Source organism: Arvicanthis niloticus, chromosome 4 (genome assembly GCF_011762505.2).
Source record: "Arvicanthis niloticus isolate mArvNil1 chromosome 4, mArvNil1.pat.X, whole genome shotgun sequence".
Taxonomy (NCBI): domain Eukaryota; kingdom Metazoa; phylum Chordata; class Mammalia; order Rodentia; family Muridae; genus Arvicanthis; species Arvicanthis niloticus.
Genome location: NC_047661.1, coordinates 69,922,232 through 69,942,261, shown reverse-complemented (window position 1 = coordinate 69,942,261; position 20,030 = coordinate 69,922,232). Strand labels below are relative to the sequence as shown.

Sequence of the window (20,030 nt, the reverse complement as noted above, 5' to 3'; positions counted from 1 at the left end):
TGCATGCGTTTGTCACCATGTATGCCTGTGCCCTCTGGTCAAAAGAAAGCTATCAAATCCCCCAAAACTAGAGTTGCAAGTGGGTGTTAGCCACACTTAACTGCTGAAGCAGCTTTCCTCCCCCATTCAAATTTTTTGAGAAGCACATGGGATGATTTTCACAGTCCTGGTGGGAGATAGGACTACAGTGGAAAAGCCCTAGCTACCCAGTCACTGTAGTAAGAGTCCTAAGACACCTTCTACCCTTAGGTGTCTTGGGACTTATGCTTGGGGAAGAGTCTATATGTCTTAGTACTAATGCTGTTTTCCTAGCAACCAAGCAGCATTCAGAGTGGCTCTTGAGAATTTAAGGAAGGCCAAGGAGCCAAGGGTCCCTAAATGCCTGGAACCTGGAGAGGACCACATCTGGCCTTCTCCACTTGCCCTCAGCTTCAGCCTCAGCTTGTGCTCCAGCCTCATTTTCATTTCCCAAATAACCTCACGTGCAAGTATCATCTTCGTGAGAATACTACTCTCTGAACTCTCATTCCATACCCAATGCAACCTTGTTAACTAGGAATCCACATCCAGATGTATAATGTTCTGCCAGGAGTTTTGTATGTTAAGACTGATAAGCCTAAACGGACCTCCAACTCATGGTCCTGCCTTGCCCTCCTGAATGTTGGGATTACAAGCAGGTGCTACCATGCCCATCTTGTTTCCACAGTTCTTTTGGTTGGTATGCTAGTGGAGTGTGACCTGGCTGCTCTCTGCTCACTAAAGATGGCACAGTGGGTAGGGATAGAGCTGGAGGTTCCTAGTCTTGGGTGAGCTCCAGTCTCCTTTCACACCATGGCTAGTGCTTGGGTCCAAGCAAGCATGCTGGGGATCCTGGCTGACCACATAGCTCAGGGCAAGACAAGGAGAGAGAGTTATTGTAAAGCAGGCCACGGTGACACTTAGGAATTGAAGGCAGACCAAGGGCAGCTATGGGGTCTGTTGATGGCAGCAATCACCCCCAGGCCCAGAACATAATAGGTTATGTTTGATGTCTTTTAAGAGATTTATTACATTTAAGTTTGCCGTATTTTTAGCCATGATTATCTGCTGAAGACAAATATCCATGGGGAAGAAATTTTTTTAAAAAGCTTTCTGGAAGTGTGATGAGAAAGAGTTCTCCCAAAATGCAGTGTAGTCTCCTTGAAAATCACTAACACATCTTTAAAGCAGTGATTCTCAACTTTTCCTAATGCTGTGACCCTTTAATACAGTTAGTGCTGTGGTAAACCCCCAGCCATAAAATTATCTTGTTGCTACTTCATAACTAATTTTGCTATCATTACATAAAGTTTTCCGGCAGGCCTAGGTGACCCCTGTGAAAGAGTCCTTTGACACCTTCCCCCCCACACACACACACACCTGCCTTGACCCACTAGTTGAGAACCACCTTTTCTAAAGGTATGGGATGAGGGAAAGACCAAATAATAAAAATAAAAACATAAAAGTCATCTAGAGTCCTCAGCACTGCCAAGGCCAGGACCATATCCTCGTGCCTCACCCTTTTGTGATAAGCAGGAATCCTGAGTCAGCTGAGATTTCACCCAAGCAAATGGCTCCTCTCCAGGAATTCCTGTCTGTAAGCACCTAGAGCCACAGCTACATCACTAGCTGTGCTTAACCGTTTCCAAAACACTTACCCTACAACTCCTTTACCTCCTCCACTGAAATGTGGGATACCTTAAAGTTCAGGCCTCCCAGAATGTCCCCATCCTTGTCCTTTTGACAAGAGCACAAAGGTGTCTGATGCCAATACCCTAGCTTGAGTAAAGTTGGGCATCATTCTTGCGCACCTTCAACAAGTGTGCATTGTCTCACCCAGGAGTAGTACAGGGTGCAGGTAGCCAACAAGCAGAGGCACTCAGTGCTACCTAAACCAACATAAGTGTTCCTGCAAAGCTTCATTATGCTCCTTAAGGTGGCCAAGACAGAAGGCAAATCAACCTAACTATTGTTTGGGTGTGGAGGTGAAGTTAAAGAGGGAGCCAAAAGCAAGGCAAGGCTAGAGCCTCCAGGAGATAACACAAAAGCTTGGAAGCACTGGAGTCCAACAGCACCAATCCAACTGATTAGAAATCTAGGCAAAAGGGAGGGTTGACCATATAAGGACAGCTGGGTTAGCAGGGTAGACTGCACCAACCTGCTTTCAAGGGTTTGTGTGTGCCAGTTGACCTACTACAGACAAAAGCAGCAAAGACCACAACTTATTCACTGTCGTCGTGGGCAACATCTCCAGGCCTGACTGAAGGAGTTACTCCTGCCATGGTGATTTGGGGGAGAGGCAATGGATTGAATTTGGAAAGCAAAAGGAAGGATTTTCTGTATAGGGACATTGAAAGGAGTAGGGAAATATCCAGGCTGAAGGTCTGATACAGGGGATTCTTAAAGTCAGGAAGAAAATGAAATGTGACACTGAAGAACTGACGCCCGAATTTGAGGCTATGAGATCAAGTCACCCTGGCTCCAGCCCCTCTATCACTTAGGACTGTCAGAAAGTGCTAAGTGGAGAAGTGATAGTCGCATAAAGTGGCATTGTGATCGTGGACAGTACCTATGAGCACTCCGCCTAAGCTTTGTGAATGCATAGCTACACAAGTAGCATCAGATGATCACTGACATCCAATCTGAATATGAACGCTACTGTTCTGGTATTGCTTGCTCCAGCTCACTGTCTACAAGCACCATGAAGTTTTTAGAAGTAAAAAGGCTGGTAAACCACAAATGCCCCATGTTGGACCCCCACCAAGAAAAAACTCAAAGACAGACCCATCAAAGAGTGAGTTCACAGAGGACCACAGGTGATTGTCAGGATGTGATCTCTGCATTTCCTTGTACAACATCCTACTAATTCTGCCCTCTTCCTTCCCCTCTCTTGACTTTAGGTACCCTCTACCCTTTGCGGTTTGGGGTTTTTTTGTTTGTTTGGTTTTGGGTTTTTTTTTTTTTTGGTTTTTGTTTTGGTGGTGGTATTGGTATTGTTTTTAAGATAAGGTTTCTCTGTACCTGGCTGCCTGGAGTTTGCTCTGTAGACCAGGTTGGCCTTGATCACAGAAACCCACCTGCCTCTGCCTGCGATTAAAGGTGTGAGCCACCATGCCCTGCCCCTTTTCATACTTTGTAAACATTTTGATACAGTTCTCTCTAAGAAAACTAAATAATCCAGGTGTTATAGTGAGTAGACCTCGATTTCAAGGCCCACTAGGTCTACAAAGAAAATCCCAGGACTGCCAGCGGTACACAATGAAATTTTGTCTCAAATGAAAGAAAGATACCCTCACAATGCTATAATAACCCTTTTGTCTACTCAGTAAAAATAGTGTTGGGGCAATGTTTCCTTTGCCATCTGACAGAGAAGGCTGGAGAAACATTCAGGAGACAGTGCTGCTTTCTGGCTCTGGTGGCTTCTCCATGTTTAAGGTTCTAGGATGCAGAACAACCAGTGGCATCCAGTATCCAAGCTGTTTTACAGCAGCGTATTGAGTGGGCCATCTGCCATAAACTGCTTTAGCAAGAATTCTAGCACAGTCCACAAATGGGATGTCAGCAATTTCTCTGCCATTCAGTGAGCTTGATCCATGCCCTTTTCAACAATATCTGGACCTCAGATTGGTGATATAATAGAACTTTAACTCTCCAGTGGCTGTGGCTGCTCTGAATTTCTGCTTTTCCTCTGTATCCTTGATTTCTCTTGAGTTCCAGCCCAGCCCAGGCTTCATAGACCCTGCCTCAAAAACAAAACAACATAATAAACATTCATAAGACAACTTACCTCTCTAAGTATGTCTAAGTATATAGTTCAGCAGCAGTGAATGCATGATCATGTACTTTCCCAAGCTGGGACTCTTATCCACTATGCAATTGTATTCTTCATTCCTCCCAACCCAGTCCTGCTTTTGTTGTTTGCCGGTGCTGATAAACCTTGTCCTACAGTTTTATCTCTATGAATTTGGCCATTCATATAAATGAAACCACATATTTGTTCTTTGGAGGCTGGGTTATTTTGTGTAGCAAAAACATCCTTAAGGGCCATCCCCGTCCTAGCCTGTATCTGGATTTCATTCTTAAATCCATTTTTAAAGCATACACAATTTTGTGCATATTTGATGCCATTAAAAATATTCTTGCCGGGCGATGGTGGCGGCGCACGCCTTTAATCCCAGCACTTGGGAGGCAGAGGCAGGTGGATTTCTGAGTTCGAGGCCAGCCTGGTCTACAAAGTGAGTTCCAGGACAGCCAGGACTACACAGAGAAACCCTGTCTCGGAAAAAAACCAAAAAAAAAAAAAAAAAAAGTGAGGGGAGGGAGATAAGGTACAATAGGGATATAGCCCAGCAGAACATTTGTCTAGCCATCACAAGGCCCTGGGTTCAAGCCCCCATCAAAAAATTCGGAAAAACAAACAAGCAAACAAACAAACAAAAACCCTCAACTTTAAATCCTGTCATGGTGGCATAAGTCTGTAACTCCAGCACTGAAAAGACTGAGACAGAGAGATTGTGAGCTCAAGGCTAGCTTTGGCAACATGGCAGAACTTTCTCTAACAAAACTAACAATCTTTAGAAACAAAACTTGCCTGGCAGTGGTGGAACACACCTTTAAACCCAGTACTGGAGTTCAAGACCAGCCTAGTCTACAGGGTGAGTTCCAGGACAGCCACGGCTACACAAGGAAACCCTGTCTGCAAGAAAAAGGGAGTTAGAGGGAGGAAAAAAGGGAGTGGGAGAGGGGAAGAGAAAGAGAGAAGAACTCAACATGAATTTAATCTGGCTTTCTCAATTCCCATGGGGAAGGCTATGCTATGGACAATAGCACTTACTTTCGTTGTTGTTTTTTTGTTTGTTTGTTTTGTTTTGTTTTTTGTTTTTTTGAGACAGAGTTTCTCTGTATAGCCTTGGCTGTCCTGGAACTCACTCTGTAGACCAGGCTGGCCTCAAACTCAGAAATCCGCCTGCCTCTGCCTCCCAAGTGCTGGGATTAAAGGCGTGCGCCACCACCGCCGGCCACTTACTTTCACTTTTGGGGAAAAAAAAAAAAAAAGAACAAAGGCCGGTAGTGGTAGAGCACACTTTTAAAGGCAGACACAGGCAGGCAGATCTCAGTGAATTCAAGGACAGCCTGGTTTACATAGTGAGTACCAAGACAGCCAGGGCTATGAAATAAATAAGCAATCCAAAAAGAAGAAGAAGGAGGAGGAGGAAGAGGAGGAGGAGAGGAGAGAGAAAGAAATATTTAGTGCACTCAATCTCCTGAAGTCTAGATCCCGCCCCCTACAGGCCCATGGAAGAACTACAACTTCCAGGGGGCTCTGGTCCCGGCCCTGCTAGCCCCGGCTCACCGAGGACTCCATTTCCCAGCTATCCTACTGCCGTCAGGGCTGTAGCTAAGCGCCCTCTCGCGGCGCACAGCCTGCAGTTCCCGGCAGCCCTCGCGGCAGGCTGAGGGCGTCGGGGCAGTTCGCGATGGCTGCGGCTGGTTCCGCTGCTGTGTCAGGGGCCGGGACCCCAGTGGCGGGGCCCACAGGCCGCGACCTCTTTGCCGAGGGGCTCCTGGAGTTCCTGCGACCCGCTGTGCAGCAGCTCGACTCTCACGTGCACGCGGTCAGGTGCAGGACCGGGTTGCTGGGGGCGGGGCCTATGGAATTGGCTTTGTAGGGGCGGGGCCCCGAAAGGTACCAGATGCATTCTTGGAGACACACTGTGGTTGAGACTGGGTAAAGAGGCGGAAGGGCCTGGGCGAGGCCTTTAAGTTGAGGTTGGCTTGTCTCAGTATTTGGGGAATAAGTAGAATTTGTTTCCCGCGTTCCAGTCACTGACTGTTGTAGGGTTTTGTACCACTTTGCAGAGAAAGCCAAGTAGAGCTCCGGGAACAAATTGACAACCTAGCTACAGGTGAGTGAGTACCCAGAATACCTAGAATCCCTGATCTCACTTTCAGGAACTTTGTTTTCCCAAGTTTTAGGCTATGTTTCTGTCACTTGCTTCTCAATATCAGAACTACCCACGGACTCTAATTTCCGGGGATATTTTAGGACAAGAATGGAAGAAGGAAAGGTGTCTGTGGCTCACACACAAGACTGCAAGAGTATTTTTCATCCCATTCCTCTCTTACATTCTCTAAGAATAAAAAATGAGCCATTAGATGTTGGTTGCCCATTTCCTCTTCCCAGAACTGTGCCGGATCAATGAGGATCAGAAGGTGGCCCTGGATCTGGACCCCTATGTTAAGAAGCTGCTTAATGCCAGGCGACGAGTTGTCTTGGTCAACAATATTTTACAGAATGCACAGGTAAAAAAAAATTCTGGCAGAGCATGGTGATGCATATTGTAATTTCAGCATTTGGTAGGCTAATGCAAGAAGAATGACTAGAACTTTGAGCATAGCCTGAACTATCAGATCAGCTAGGGCTACATAGCATGACCCTCTCTCAAAAAAGATAAAAATAAAATCTTGTTCTTTATCCTGCATTATGTCCTCAACATAGTGAAAGCAACTATGAGGGACAGAGTGGCGTTAACTAATCTGATAATAAAGGTCCATACATTACTGGGCCTCAAACCTAGGTCCTCTTGAATACTAGACAAGCCTTATAAGCTCAATTCTTGATCTCTGGTGTCTGTCATTTACAGGCTTGTTTTACTTAAAGGGCTGGCTTGAAAAGAGCCCGAGACAGCTGAGCAGCCAGCTGGAGGTAGAAGCAGGCAAATATCTGAGTTTGAGGCCATCCTGGTTACAGAGCAAGTTCCAGGGCTACACAGAGAAGAAACTGTCTGGGGACAGGGGAATAGGGGGAGTAAGCCCTTTGAGCACCTACTTGACTCTGTTAAAACCTTTTACAGAAGTCATTAGATTTCCCCATTTTCCTGTCTTATAGGAACGACTAAGGCGCTTAAACCACAGTGTGGCCAAGGAAACAGCTCGCAGGAGAGCCATGCTGGATTCAGGAGTTTACCCTCCTGGTTCTCCAAGCAAATAAGCACGGGCCTGTGACCTGAGTATACAAGTACTATTCTCCAACGGCTTTGTCTGGTAGACATGAGAAGATTCCAGGAAAGCCTCTGTAGACCTTTGATTTGTTTGCAGTATGTACTCATTCGTGGAGTAGCCTCGAGAACCATGCATACAGCAGGACCATTTCCTGAACAACCTCCATTACAGCTTATCCTTCTAAGAATGAGCCTCTACCTTTTGGGTTTTGTTTCTTGAGACATGGTCTCAATATGTAGTCCAGGCTGGCCTCAAACATTTCCTCTTGCCTTAGGCTCCTGAATGCTGGGGTTATAATAGGCATGTGTCAGGGTGCCTGACTCAAGCCTCTATACATTTTCTCCCAGAGAATGTTAAGTAGATTAGGCATCATGTGGTAGAGAAAACACCAGAGATTTGGTGCCAAAAGTATACTGCTTCTCTCCCTCTGTTTGCCCATAGTTCCCCATAAAAGGTAATAACCTTCCCAGAATCATACACAGTTTAGGTTAACTCCTGTTAACAAGTATCACAACTCTCGCCTTCATTACTGCCCAAGGAGAACATGTCAGATAACATGAGGATCCAAGGTCAAGGGCAGAGCCTTGACAGCTAAGAGTCCCTAAGCGTTTGTGATCTTGTTGTTTAGGCTACATAATTTAAGGGCTAGAGAGATGGCTCAATGGTCGAGAGCACTGGTGGTTCTTCCAAATGGAGTTCAGTTCCCAGCACCCACATAGTGACTCACAGCAGGCTCTAACTCCAGTCCCAGGGGAATCTAATGCCCTCATCTGGCCTTTTGGGGGCCCAGCACACATACATTATGCAGATATACATGCAAGCAAAACATCCATTCTCTTAAAGTTACATATCAAGCGCCATCCTTCCCAAGCCTAGTTAACCAGTGTTAACCATACTGTTACTCTTATTACTTGGGCCTGGACAGAGTTTCCTTTACCTATAACTTCACTTTGTTTACAATTGAGGATTTAGGTAAAGTCAAGGTAAATTTATCCTCTTGACCACCCTGGCTTGACTATATTAAGAACTGCTCAGCATTATTAAATAAATGCTTATATTGGTTATTTTAACAAAAAAAGAATTTATTGTACTATGGTTTCAAAGGGTTCAGGTCATGGTCACCTTGACCCATGTTTTGGGGCCTGTTTTGAGACATGAGAATGTGAGGTAATCAAGCTTCCAAGAATGCTGGACTCTGTCATTTATCCCTTTATTCTGTCTGGGCACTGAACTCCTAAGATGCTTTCATCCACATTTAGGGTTAATCCTTTGCAGAAAATTCAGGTATTTTAGGCCAATTAACCATCACAATGCTTAAATGATATCCCAGGAACCCAGTACTTTTAATTTACGTACTTTGAAACAGCAATATCAGTGTTTATAATAAAGGACTCAACTTGAATTCTAATGAAGTGTATAGAAGCCAAAAGTAGTTGCTACATATTGAAGAAAAATAAAATCAAAAGCCCCAGTAGGAAGTACTTTAATCATTTTTCTTAGAAAAAAAAATCCTCAGATACTCAACAACAGTTACAACATTTCAATAAACAATACTGGTTGGGAGTGGTTAGGGTTAGCTATTGGGAATGTGTGGCCTTCTGCTTCATCACAGATGGACGGATGGCATGTGCAGTCACAAAGGGGAGACGTCTAGCTGCTTAGCCACCATCAAAACAGTAGCGTTTTTTTTTGTTTTGTTTTGTTTTTGTTTTTCTTTACAGTTTTCCTTCCTGCTATTTCCCTATGCCACAGAAATGCCACCATCTAAAGCCCCATGGTGGCTGGCTTAGGTTCTTCCTTGAGGATAAACAATAAAGGGAAGGTCACTCCTGAGTCTCCATGCTTTCTTCTTCTTCCCCTTGAGGTGGTTCTTCTGTGTTCTCCTCTTCTTCCTCTCCTTCCTTCTTCTCAGGCGGCTTCTCATAAGCCTTTTCTGAAGGTGTCACAATCACTCCATCCCAGGTAGATATTTCAGAAGCAAGATCTAGAAGAGACAGGATAAAACCAACTTCTTACAAACAGCCCAGTAAACAACATAAACTATATTCATTAATATTAGACCACCTTTGTTGGGAGCCGCAGTGAGCGTGTCAACATTCGCCATTACAAGATGGCGCGGGCATCCTGTCCTCCTACTAGTAAACAACTGACTGCGCAGGTGCAAAAGGCAAAAAGCGCGCCAAAGTCACTGCCCATCCCGGGGCGTATTATGGGTAATGAGTGAACAGCCAATCAGAAGTGAACACATCACTCTAGGGTGTATTTAAGCAGTGCCTTTTCCTGGCTTTCCGTCTTTCCACTTCTGCTTATACAAGAAGTAAAGCCTCGTTGTAGTAACCACCCGAACATTGCCTCACGTGTCCTTTTTCGCGGGCGAAGGGGACATGGAGGGGCTCGGAACACACCTTAAGACATAGCTTTTCTATAGTTCAGAATCCCCGAACCACACCACAGAGATAACTTACAGCTGGCATCCCCCTCTTGGCCAAGGATCTTCCTAAAGCCTCCATGGGAGAGAATTCGAACCAGAGTCTGAGCTGTGTAGCAGACCATGTCCTGAAGAACAAGGAGAAAATAAAGGAGCCAAAATAAACAGACCATACATGACTAACGTCTGTGTGAAACAGGTCCCCTGGTCCTTGGCCAGAACGGCCAGAACCCCACTCATTTTGTGGTTGTCTTCATACCTGCTGTTCTAGGGTCATAACTGTGTGTACCCTGAAGTTACCACTCTCACAGGGGTCAGTGATGCCCACTGACCCTGGTAAGAACAGCCCTGCAGCCAGAATCTGCAAGCAGCGCCTGAAACACAAAGACACTTAGAAAGCATACAAAACAGCTTATAACCAAAACCCAGAGAAGTGAGTTATACCTGTATGCCACATTCAGGGCCAAAGGCTGTCTGGTGGGGTTGTTCATTACAGCATAGTGGCCCTGGAAGAGAGTAAGTCTGGTAGGTGTGCTATCTGGCAATTCCATATTTAAACAAACTAAAACTTGTAAGTCATGAGGAAAACTAGCAATAATGAGCTGACAGCAGTAACTATTCCACTGACTACTAAAACCTCAGTCAAACAGTGGACTTCCAGTCTTCTTGGACTGTTCACTCACTAAACTTTCCTGTCTCCCTAGGGAACCATGACTACCTCTAACTCAAAATGCTCCTGCCTCAGCCTCTCTTAAGAATGACCAAAATTTTTCTTAAGCTTCATTGAATTTCTAATGTTGGGAGGTTTAAGAGTAATCAAGTTTCAGGTGTTTCTTGACGCCTTTAATCCCAGTACTATGGAGGCAAAGACAGACATGAGTCTGAGGCCAGCCTGGTCTACAAAGCAAGTTCCACAACAGCCAGGGCTACACAAAGGAACCCTATTTCAAAAAAGAAATGAAAAGTAAATCTAGACAAAGAGTGCCCCCAACGCACCCTGTTCCTTTGTGCAGTGCTGGCAACTGACCTAGAGACTCTCACACACTAGTGAAGCACTCCACACAGGCTACACCCTCAGCCTCCCCTTTTTACTTACAAGTAGGTCAAGGATCCAGGGTGTGAGAGGCTCAAAGCCAGGAAAACGAATCCGTAAATCCTTTAGCAATCTGATGAGAACTTTAACTCTGAATAAGAGACCCAGGAATTAGAGATAATAACATCGTTCAAAGCCAGCTGCACTATTTAGAGAAATATATATACAGTGTCTACCAGCTGGCTCAGCAAAGAAAGGCATTTGTACCATAAGTCTGACAAACTTGAGTTCAATCCTTAAGACTCACGGAAGAGAACTTAAAGTTGTGCTCAGACTACACACGACTATGACATGTACGTATGTACACACATGCATACAACAAAATTATATGTATGTATGTGTATGTGTGTGTATATATGTATGTATATATGCAATATATTTTAGGTAAAAAAACATCACATCTGAAACAGCTCTATCAGATAAAGTAGGGCCTGTACTGTTTGTTATTCACGGTTGTTGGATTACAGGCCAAAACCACTACACTCCTCAGAAGATTATTTTATACAAATGACCAGTGAGACTTACGTGGACTGAGAAGCATTTTCTTCAAACCAGCGGGCATGCCGGATGGCCGCTAAGGCACTCTGCAACACCTTGATATCCACTGAAGACAAGTACAACAGGCTAAAAATCTTTCCAATTACATGTGCAATCTATTCAATCCCAATCAATACCCATCCAGAAGTGTGACGCGGCTAAGGTAGCAGCCATTTGTCTAACACTGCTGTTCCTCCCCAGCCAAATCTGAAAACATACAGCACATTTATCCTTTCCACTAGTCTAGTTCCCTTCACTAAATTTATACAAGCTTTTATCTTTTTCTTCAAGTTTTTTTTTTCTTCTACAATCCTTTTTAAGACTTTGAAAATGTGGGAGACTGGTTCTATGCTTTGATTCAATCAGGAATCTGCATGTCCAGACACTGAAGGTACTTGTCTCCAATTGGTTTTTGATCAATCAATAAAAATACCAACAGCCAATGGCTAGGCACCGGGCAGAACAATTAAGAGTAGGACACAGAGAAGAACTGCAGAGAGGAATAGAGAATACCAACCAGCCATGTGAGATTTCGGGTGAGTGGCCACTTCTCCAACCCGGCATGAGGCAGGGGGAGTTTGGGAATGCCCAGCCTTGAGGCAGCCAAGGCATTTTAAAAAACCAGACTGGCAGTGGTGGCACACGCCTTTAATCCCAGCACTGGGAGGCAGAGGCAGGCAGATTTCTGAGTTCAAGGCCAGCCTGGTCTACAGAGTGAGTTCCAGGACAGCCAGGGCTATACAGAGAAACCCTGTCTTGAAGAACAAAAACAAACAAAAAAAGCTAATGTGTGTGTATATTTCATTTTCGGATCCAAAATACAGCTCCTGGTCGGGTGCAAGAGTGCCATCTTCCAGGAACCAAAGCGTGTAGCCAAACACCCACAACACAAGTCACTAGGGAGCTGGTAACATTAACTACAAATTACAGGGAAGGCAAAACTCCTTTACAGTTGACAGAATACTAACATTTCCAGAAAGTGTCAAAGCTTTGGCTATCTGTGCCCCCTAACCTCCACCCCCCCATATTTCTCAGCAATGAGGACTGGGGAGACTTACGATGGAGTTCCGGATCCAGTTTTCGGAGATTGGGTGGCACGGTTGTAATGAGAATTTTCACCGTAGCATCAGAAGAGCTAATCTCAAAGCCAGTTTCATTAGTCAGCATGGTCAAAACTAAAAGAACAAGATAACCAAGATGTAAAACATATTTGTTCTGTTTTGATTTTTAAAAACATTGTATTTCTTTAGAGCGTATGAGAGTAGGAACACTCACATTCCTATAGAGACCAAAAGGACAGCCCTCAGGGACCCGTTCTCTCCTACCATGCAGGTCCCACGGAATGAATTCAAGTCATCAGGCTTGGTGGCAAGCACATTTACCCCACTGAGCCATATAACTTTTGAGACAAGATCTCGTGTAGCTCAGGCTGCCTCCTAACACATTATGAAGCCAAGGATGACTTTGAATTCCTCCTTCCTCCACCTCAGCAGTCTTGAGTAGAAGCATGTGCCAGCAAGGCTGATGTATATAATGCTGAGTTCCGATCAGAACTTCACACACATTAACATGTACTCTACCAACTAAGCTGTATCAACCCAGCCTTTGTTTTGTTTGTGACATAAGGTCTTTCTATGTATACAGTTCAAGCTGGCCTTAAATTACCAATCCCCCTGCCCCAGTTTTCAACTGCTGGGGTTAGAGGTATGCCACATCTGGTTAAACATGTCAGTTTTCTGGCAGTAGGTTACTCAGTTTTTGAGACAAGATGTGTATGTACTGAAGGCTGGTCTCAGACTTCAGATCCTCCTGCTCATGCTTCCAAGTGCTGGGATTAATAAGCATGTACCAAAACACATCGGTAAGAGCTCGGATACCAGTAAGTCAGCGGGCGGAAGGAGGCAGCAAGGAGAAGATCATTAGCATTAGACCAACCTGACTACATGAAAAAGTTAGGGGAGAGGACAGAACATGAAACCTGAGGCAACAAGAGGCCTGAACAGGAAGCTCAGTGCAAACTACTGCCCAGCATGTATGAGAGGTGCTGTGTTCCACCTCAACACCACACACACTCACACACAAGCATTAGACCTTTAAACTAAGGGTTATTTCTGAATTACAGAGTTCTCACACAGAAATTAAGAGTTCAGTGGTATACCCCTATCTATGATCCTAGCACTTGGGAGGCTGAGGCTGGAGGAATATAATGTGAAGCCAGTCTATCACATAACCCACCTTTCATAATAAAATAAACTGACTATCTGAGACTCCTGCTGACCTTTGCCCTGCACTGACCTGACTGCTGTCAGACCAGCTGCTGTGGCCACTACACACATATTTAACAACAAAGCCTGACTCCCACCTTCTGCGGGGTCCTGAGCCCTTAGGCTCTCCACAACCTTGTTCCCCAGGGCGGCCACAGCTTCCACTAGAGTGGAGAGAAGGGATATAAGGAATGTTACAGTATTGTATTTCATGTACATTTCCTGTTAGTAAACAACTTGGCATCTCTATTTCTACCCCACAGATTGAAGCTTACTCAATTAGAATGAACACTCTTACCAGGGCAATGAAACAGACAGAATTTGGAATATGAGAATCCTTGGGTATACACATCTTTTTTTTTTTTCTTTCTCTTTTTTTGGTTTTCTTTTGTTTTTATTTTTTGAGACAGGGTTTCCCTGTATAACCCTGGCCTCAAACCCAGATACCTGGCTGCGTCTGCCTCCCGAGTGCTGGGACTAAAGGTGTATGCCACTACCACTTTACACATATACAACAACAAACAAACAAACAGTCTGGTATGATGGTATACACCTTTAATAACAACACTCAGAAGGTAGAGAGAAGCAGATCTCTGCAAGTCAGAAGACAGCTAGGGCTACATATAGTGAGACCTTGCTTCAAAACAGTAAGTAAATAAACAATAAATTTGCTATTTTCCTTCCATATATTCACATACAAATAGTGATGAAATAAATAAGTTAATCTGGGCTTCAAGTATTACTAGCCCTAAATCTAATCTCAGTGCCTAGGGAAGTGGGCTGGAGGGGCTGAAGAAAGGCCTCAGAGGTTAAGAGCACTTCTTCCTCTTGTAGAGGACTTGGATTCAGTTCCCAACATCCATTTGGTGGTTTATAATCATCTGTAACTCCAGTTCCAGGAGATCTAAGTCCTCTTCTAACCTCCATAAGCCCCAAGGCATGTACACGGCATGCATGCATACATACACCCATAGCACTAATAGAAATAGATCCATTAAAATCTTTGAAAGAAAGAAAAGAAAAAAAGGTCCTGCTAACCTTTGACCTACACTGACCTGACTGCTATGGCCACTCCATATTGAGTAACAAGCTCAAACCCTGAGGGACCCTGTGCTTTCAGGCATTCCATGACAAGCTAACATGCCCAAGGCCCTGTGCACCATCCCTAACAGAGAAAGATAAGAAATACACTTACATGTTGGCAGAATCTTTAGTATTACTACCAGGTCGGCCACATTGTGTCCTGTAGTCATCGTCCCCTTTTTATACGACCCTACCTGCCGGACTTCTTCAATTTGCTGTGGAAAGGGATTTCAGCAAAGTTTAGAAAAACAAAGGTGTGAGTCCTCATAGAACCATTTCAGATGCTTCTTAATACCCAAATTTGGAAGCAGCCATGATGAAATCACATCCCCCAGATAACCCCAGAAGCCTGGACATGGCTAGCTGACCAGTGATACAATCTTGTCCTCAAGATCAGGAATTCTACAATTCTCTGAACTTTTTCATTTTAGGCTCTGATTTGGATAACAGACAACTAAAAGATTAACAGGCAAGGGCCAAGGAAATTTCCATACCAGCAGGGATACCATTTCTTAGGATTAAGTCATCAAAAACTCACCACTTCAAATGTCCCTGGAGCCACAATCAAGTTGTCAATCACATTGTTGATTTTTGTCACCAAAGAAAGGATAGAAGCCTGAAAACATCACAAAGTAAAAATATCCTAAAGCCAAAAATTACACACAACATATATTTAATCTGCATCATCATTACCAGACTCTCCACCTAAAATAAGAAGGGAGATGAATAATTTCACACCCAGAGAAGTTTGGGCTCTGACAGCACTCTTGATGGGAATGAAACCTAGGGCCTCAAGTGTCTACCACTGGCTTACAATTCCAGGCAACACAACACTCTCCTTAGCAAGACAGAGTAACGGTTCATTAACTCTAGGCTTTTAACACAGCCCGAGGAAAGCACATACCTGCTCAGCAGAATTAGGAGCAAGGTCTTGATTCCGCTTCAGCAGGGCTTCACTGAAGGAGGTTTCATCAGGTGCTGGCTTCACCCGGGGAAAAGCCATTTCACACTAAACCAGAAATTAAATTATGTTATTTATCAAAAATAATTCACAGAAGAGGGACTGAAGAGATGGCTCAGTGGTTTAAGAGCACTGACTCCTCTTCCAGAAGTCTTGAGTTCAATTCTGAATAACCACATGGTGGCTCACAACCATCTGTAATGGGATCCAATTCCCTCTTCTGACATATGTGCAGACAGGGCACTGATATACATAAGCTACATAAATAAACCTTAAAAATCAGATCTCTGTAAGTTTGAGGCCAGCTTGGTCTATGGAGTAAGTTCCAGGACAACCAGAACTAAGCAGAGAAACCCTGTCTTGAAAAACAAAAATAAATGAGAAAGAAAATACACAAGAGATTTTTTTTCTGATACTACAAGAGGAAAAAAAAAAAAAACAAAAAACAAACCTGTTATATCCTTGTAATCCCAGCTCTTTGAAGAAAGAGACAGGAGAACAAGCAGTTCAAAACCAGCTTCATGAGATCTGGTCTCAAAAATATATAAACAGGACCCAGTGAGATGGCTTGGCAATAAAGGCGGAGTCATCAGTCCTGCAGGTCACCCTCTGATTGATCGCCACACACTTGCTGTGGTGTACAAGTAGTAATAAATGTAATAAAAGGCACTTTTTAAAATATAAAATAGAGAGACTGGGGAGATGGCTCAGACACTTTTGCAGAGGACCCAGATTCAATTCCTAGTGCCCACATGGCAGCTCACAATTCTCTGTAATTTCACTTCCAGAGGATCTAACACCCTCACACAGATATAAATGGAGACAAAACACCAATGTACATAATTTAATAATAATAATAATAATAATAATAATAATAATAATAATAGGGGCTAGAGGAATGACTTAGCAGTTAAAAGCACTGGCTGTTCTTAGAGGGCCCAGGTTCAGTTCCCAGCACCTGCGTGGGTCTCACAACCACCAGTAACTACAGTTCCAAGGAATCTGACTCCCTTGTCACCTTCCTCTGGTACTAGGCATCTGTGTTCTGCACATAAATACAGTCATACACTCACACATAAATCTTTAGAATTCAAAAAACAGCCAGGCAGTGGTGGCACACGCCTTTAATCCCAGCACTTGGGAGGCAGAGGCAGGCGGATTTCTGAGTTCCAGGCCAGCCTGGTCTACAGAGTGAGTTCCAGGTTAGCCAGGGCTACAGAGAGAAACCCTGTCTCAAGAAAACAAAACAAAACAAAACAAAACAAAACAAAACAAAAAAACAAAATAAAAGAATTCAAAAAACAAAAACCAGAGCCTTCTACATTGAATTCTATTTTTCCCCATCTACTCCATTTCAAAGCCAGTACACTTTTAAAAAAAAAAAAAAAAAAAAAAAAAAAAGCATTTATTTGTTTGTATGAGTACACTGTAGCTGTCTTCAGACATACCAGAAGAGAGCATCAGATCCCATTACAAATGGTCGTGAGCCACCATGTGGTTGTTGGGAATTGAACTCAGGACCTCTGGAAGGGCAGTCAGTGCTCTTAACCACTGAGCCATCTCTCCAGTCCAAAAGCCAGTACACCTTGCAACACTTGTTTTTAACTCCTTCCGATGTTCACGACCAATTGCAAACCTTGTTTTTCTGTTGTTTTCTTTTTGAGACAGGGTCTTATATAAATTCCAGGCTGACCTGACTTTGCTATGTGGCTGAGGATGACTGTAATCTTACCCTCCTTTGTATCTGGATTATAGGTATGTACCCCATACTTATATATGAAATGCTCTGGGCTCTGTGCATGCCAGGCAAGCACTCTACCAACTGAGTTACAACAGCAGCCTGAGTACTCATTACCTTTATATTAAAAAAAAAAAAAAATAAAGGTCAGGTGGTGGTGGCCCTTATCTTTAATCCCAGCACTCAGGAGGCAGAGGCAGGCAGATCTCTGTACATTCCAGACCAGCCTGGTCTACAGACCGAGTTCCAGGACAGCCAAGGAAACCCTGTCTACACATATACACACACACACACACACACACACAGAGAGAGAAATTAGCCAGAAGCTAGAGAGAACTCAGCAGGTGAGAGTATTTGCTACTCTTGCAGAGGAACCAGATTTGATCCTAGCATATCCATGGCAGCTCACAACCTGACAAACCTCTTGTAGCCTCCAAAGGAACCAAGCACACAGGTGGAAACATATTTATAGACAAGCACTTTATGCATACACATGAAATTTTTAAAAAGGCAAGCCAGGTGGCAGTGGTGGCACACACTCAGGAGGCAGACACAGGTGGGTTTCTGAGTTCCAGGGCAGCCAGGGCTACACAGAAAAACCCTGTGTAAAAATCCAAGCATAAATGAAGAACGGAACTGATTCTAATCCACCATGTATTATCCAGAGTGCACACCTTTAGCAGTCTGGAGGCAAAGGCAGGCAGATCTCTGAGTTCCAGGCCAGACAAGGTTATATATACACAGACACTGTCTCAAAATAAGCCCTAAATATTATTTTAAGAAAATATTTTCTAGACAAATATTACAATCAAACTGTACAGGAATTATCTTCCCTATCTATTTACACTATTTTCTATGTTTTGTTCTTGTTGAAACGTTTCACTATAGTAGTCCAGGCTGGCCTTGAATCCTCAATGTGGTCCTACTGCTTAGGCTTCCATTCCAGGGATTATAAAAGGATTACAGTATCTTTAAAGACTGGCTGGTGAATTAGCTTGTTTTTTTAATAGTTATTTATGCATATGAGTGCCACAGTGTATCCTGTGTGCAAGAGCCTGTGGATGTTAACAGAGACTTAAGATCTTTGGAAATCAGAGTTACAGATAGACGTGCACTGTTATATAAGAACTGGGAAAAACTTGTGTCCTCTACTAGAGTCATTATACCTGTAGTTATAGCTATAAGTAGATAGTGATATATAATAAATATAATAATAAAACTAGGTATTAGGGGTATAGATCTATGGTGAATTTTCAGTCAGCTCCGTATACATATAGAGTTCCAGGCTAGCCAATCATACAGAAGACCCACACTCAAACAAAGAACAGATCTATTCTTGAATCCTACTTCAAACAGTATCTGACTTCATGAGCAAGGAGGCTCTGAGCTCCACTTCTACACCTGTAAGTGAGCAGTAGCCAAGAAAGCCCTCCAAAGCCAAAATACTCACCAAATAGAAATCAAAAGGGATATGGGGCACAAAAGGCCTGAACCTGAAATGTGAAAACAATACAAAATTATTCACGCAGAAAGCAAACGAGAGGTACACAATGCAACAATTCTGTCTTAAGAATTAAAGACTTAGCCGGGCGGTGGTGGCGCACGCCTTTAATCCCAGCACTTGGGAGGCAGAGGCAGGTGGATTTCTGAGTTCAAGGCCAGCCTGGTCTACAGAGTGAGTTCCAGGACAGCCAGGGCTACACAGAGAAACCCTGTCTCGAAAAACCAAAAAAAAAAAAAAAAAAAAAAAAGAATTAAAGACTTTCTGAGCTGTATCATTCTTAGCAAAAGGACAAACTCACTTAGCAGGACAAAAGGAAAAGAAATGCCTTGCATGGCTTTTGCAAAATCAAATAGAACAATCTACTCCAAACCCCTATCTACTGAAACAAACCAAGACAAAGATGCCAACAGCCACACTCACCCTCCTCCAGGCCCTCCTCTGGAACCAAAGCGCCCACCACGACCGCGTCCTCTGTCACCCCTAAAAATACAGACATTTTACTCTCATTTCGCTGAAAAAGGTCTCCATCATACCATCAATGTTATTTCAATTTGAATTACCTTGACCGCCTCCAACTACGTAAGTGGATGGATATTTCATGCTCACTTCTCCCCGATTCCAAATGGTGCCCAGTCCCACTCCCATGACATCCTAATTCTAGACTTTTTCTTTTTGTTCTGTTTTTGAGACAGTCTTATGTATTTCCTGCCTTGCCTCCCAAGTGCTGTGATTGCAGCTTGCGACACCACACCCCACTTCTAATTCAAGATTCTATCAGGGTTCACATCAGGAAAATACGAATTTCAGAACCTGATATACATACCCTCTCCTACTAAGTAACCCACGATCGTGAGGCACACCAGTCCTGATATTCGGAGTAAAGTGACTTCTCATTTATTAATACAGCAAAACAGTTACGAGGCATGTCCTACTGGTCAAACACTGGGTACCAGAAAAATGCGCAACGCGCTGCGCATGGAGGTGATCTTCCTGGTCCGTTGAGACCTCTCCTCCATGCCCTCCCCGCCCCCGAGACCCAGGTAACAACACAACCCCCTGCTGGGCCCCGGCCCCTCAAGGCCCGATTCCCGGAGTCCGCCAGCCTCCAGGCTTTCCGCCAGCCGCCCAGATACAGGCCCTTGTTCCTCCGAATCCATTTCAGCCTGCCCCCCGAGGCTTCGGCAGGAACTTTCAAGCACCTCTGTCCACTTACCTCATGGCCCGCTTAATCCTGAACAATGGAGGCCACTCTACCGCTCTTCCCTTGGAAGAAGCAGGCTAGCAGAGAAACGTCTGGCCGGCGTGTCCCAACAAACGCCTGCGCGATAGGCTCCCGCCTCACTCCGTCCTGCGCATTTATTGGTTAACACTGCAACCAATGAAAAATGTCCTGTAAAGGAGC

The 20,030-nt window shown here is 44.1% G+C and overlaps 2 protein-coding genes across 2 annotated transcripts; one reads left to right on the top strand and one right to left on the bottom strand.

Moving 5' to 3' along the window:
* Window positions 1–5,439: 5,439 nt before the first annotated feature.
* On the top strand, window positions 5,440–7,217 carry Snapin (SNAP associated protein). Its single transcript, XM_034499926.2, has 4 exons — window positions 5,440–5,638; window positions 5,878–5,924; window positions 6,203–6,321; window positions 6,908–7,217. Exons 1-4 carry the CDS (start codon window positions 5,496–5,498, stop codon window positions 7,007–7,009), a joined length of 411 nt encoding a protein of 136 aa, XP_034355817.1. The 5' UTR covers window positions 5,440–5,495; the 3' UTR covers window positions 7,010–7,217.
* A 1,270-nt stretch (window positions 7,218–8,487) lies between these two features.
* Window positions 8,488–19,984, bottom strand: Ilf2 (interleukin enhancer binding factor 2). The gene is made up of 14 exons (XM_034499925.2): window positions 19,842–19,984; window positions 19,049–19,108; window positions 18,575–18,617; window positions 15,330–15,434; window positions 14,964–15,041; window positions 14,538–14,640; window positions 13,441–13,506; window positions 12,137–12,253; window positions 11,067–11,145; window positions 10,545–10,632; window positions 9,893–9,954; window positions 9,708–9,822; window positions 9,486–9,576; window positions 8,488–9,004 (listed from the first exon to the last, which is right to left on the bottom strand). The coding sequence occupies exons 1-14, from the start codon at window positions 19,844–19,846 to the stop codon at window positions 8,844–8,846; spliced, it is 1,173 nt and encodes a 390-aa protein (XP_034355816.1). The 5' UTR covers window positions 19,847–19,984; the 3' UTR covers window positions 8,488–8,843.
* Window positions 19,985–20,030: the final 46 nt, after the last annotated feature.

Excerpts from the sequence above, each read along its gene's own strand:
- Ilf2 (XM_034499925.2), bottom strand. Across the intron at positions 15,435-18,574 it reads TCCCTTTTGATTTCTATTTG|TGTGAAATGGCTTTTCCCCG; the intron begins GTGAGTATTTTG and ends TTTCTGGTTTAG. Across the intron at positions 12,254-13,440 it reads GGCTCAGGACCCCGCAGAAG|TTTTGACCATGCTGACTAAT; the intron begins GTGGGAGTCAGG and ends TTGTTCTTTTAG.
- Snapin (XM_034499926.2), top strand. The coding sequence starts at position 5,496 with ATGGCTGCGGCTGGTTCCGCTGCTGTGTCAGGGGCCGGGACCCCAGTG. Across the intron at positions 5,639-5,877 it reads TCTCACGTGCACGCGGTCAG|AGAAAGCCAAGTAGAGCTCC; the intron begins GTGCAGGACCGG and ends ACCACTTTGCAG. Across the intron at positions 6,322-6,907 it reads ATATTTTACAGAATGCACAG|GAACGACTAAGGCGCTTAAA; the intron begins GTAAAAAAAAAT and ends CCTGTCTTATAG.